Genomic DNA, 2,184 nt, shown 5'->3' with positions numbered 1-2,184 from the left:
AAGAAAGAAAAGATAGCAACTATCTTTTACAGGAAATGAAATTATTTTATAATTTAAATTAGATCAGGCCTCTATAATCAATGAATGTCGGAGGGTTCTACAAGAGCCCTATACCTGGTGCAGCCAGGCCTTGAACCTTGCTTTTCTCTGTAAATAGCCCTTCCTACAGCTTTGCATTCCCCCGATACAGTGCTGGCTCCACAGCAGGAACCCAGCAAACCAGCCCTGTCCTCTCTGGGTCGAATAAAGACCAATGCCAACAGACACAACAGAGCAGTGATTCCCAGGTTTTTGGAGGTGTTGTTTTCTTTCAAATCTTAATCTCCTTGCCACCTCCACACAGCGGGGAGGGCAGGGTGGGGAATGCCACATGACACATATTAAGTTTTAAGATTTGGAGGAAAATTTAAATGTAATGAGAGCATGAAGTTTCACAGGATTAGGGCTGAAGATTCTGCAGCTCACCTCCCTGGGAGCCCAAGTGGCGGCTCCAGGTGCTGTGCAGATCTCTGGGAGGACAGGGGATCAGGAAAGCACACAGGAGCACCAGGATCATCGAGATCCCCAAAGTCAGCAGGAAGACAGATGTGCGCACATATGACACCAGGGAGGAGGCTGCCTTCTGTTCCAGGCCCCCAAGGGGTTCCGAGGGGTAGCCCTCCGTGGTGACTTCCGAAAGATGTGGCTTTGCAGCCTCTGCAACCTCAGCATCTGAGTCAGGTTCTGGCGCTTCCCCCAAAGGACTCTTCCCATTTTTGACCCCTCCATTCTTCTGCAAGTTAAGCACCAGATCGTCTTCGCTCTCATCACTGTCAGCCTGGGTGAGGGGATCATACTCCCCTAGGTCTGGACTCTTCTTCCCTGAAAAGACAGAAAAACAGAGAGTCAAGGAGAACTGGGGAGGAGACACTCTCACCAAATATATGGCATCTGTAAATACCCAGAAGAACACAGAACACTAAAACAAAAAAATCCAGGTTTACATCAAGTTTGAACCTTGGTGGCTATCTGTAAAACAAGCCAGTGAAGTAGGGGTTAGGAATGGAAGGAAAAACAAAAGCACAGTGCTCCAGGATCACTGCCTGCATGAGTTGAAGACAATGGAAAAGGAGGCAGAAGTTAGCGAATTTAAAATGTCTTTAGTTTAAAAAGAAAGCTCTCTTAATGTGTTTGAATCTCACTCAAGAAAAAGACCATGGCTCCGTGTCAACTCTCCATGTGCCTAATGTGCACATTGCCTCAGATTTTCTTACATCTGTGACGTCCTAATCTTTCCTGGTAAACTTTTAGAACAATTATTCTCCATACGCTGCTTCTCACAGCCCAATATCTGTGGCTTCTCAACTGTTTCTATGGAAACAACTTAGAAAGTTGAACACTGAATGTTCATCTGAAGATGTATTGAAATCTCACTTCTAAGAACCATCCTGTGATTTGAATGCCCTTTCAGTATACCTTTTAGTAAACAGTGTTTATCCCAAAAACTGCTCTTCTGAGCAAGCATTCTGGGAGGGGTGGTGATCTAGCTGGAATACAGAGGTAGGGGACTTATCTTGAAGTTGCTTTGCATGGCAAGCACTTTGTTTTTACTTAGCCTGCAGTGTTGATTTGGGATAGCTGAGACAGAAATTACAGAAGAGCCTAGGCACACCTTCTCCCAAGCCACCCACCCCTTGGCCTCACTGCCAATGACTGAATGATTTTACGCCTTTACTTCATGTTACCGCCAAGTAACAACCAAGAAAATGTTTCTTTTGGGGAGACTTTATCTGGTAATCTATCACTAATGTAAACTCTATCATTAAATCTTTTGTTCAGAGGAAATATTTTTAAAAAAACACATAACCCAGCTAATTAAAAAAAAGGAAAAGAATAATTACTAATGCTAGTGTCTACCTCTGGGTCACCTTGGCCTTGATGATGTCATTTCATACATTATATCTCAGTTTGTTCAATTAATAAAATGAAAGAATAAAACACTATATGGAGACCAGATTGTTGCAGGAAGTCAGGGACCCTGAATGGAGAGATCTGCTGGAACCGTGGCAGGAGAACATAAATTGTGAAGATTTCATGGACATTTATCAATTCCCAAAATTAATACTTTTATAATTTCTTATGCCTGTCTTTACTGCAATCTCTGAACATAAATTGTGAAGATTTCATGGACATTTATCAATTCCC

At 42.9% G+C, this 2,184-nt stretch overlaps 1 protein-coding gene across 1 annotated transcript in view; it reads right to left on the bottom strand.

The window, feature by feature from the left end:
• The window catches only part of KIAA1467 (KIAA1467 ortholog), a 36,827-nt gene that overhangs the window by 25,065 nt on the left and 9,578 nt on the right, over positions 1-2,184 (bottom strand). Inside the window, exon 2 of the mRNA XM_011953991.1 lies at positions 466-861. Coding sequence (XP_011809381.1) covers positions 466-861 — 396 coding nt within the window. The remainder of the gene's footprint in view (positions 1-465; positions 862-2,184) is intronic.

This window comes from Colobus angolensis, unplaced genomic scaffold (genome assembly GCF_000951035.1).
Source record: "Colobus angolensis palliatus isolate OR3802 unplaced genomic scaffold, Cang.pa_1.0 Scaffold11, whole genome shotgun sequence".
Classification (NCBI taxonomy): domain Eukaryota; kingdom Metazoa; phylum Chordata; class Mammalia; order Primates; family Cercopithecidae; genus Colobus; species Colobus angolensis.
This window is presented reverse-complemented; position numbering and strand designations above follow the sequence as displayed.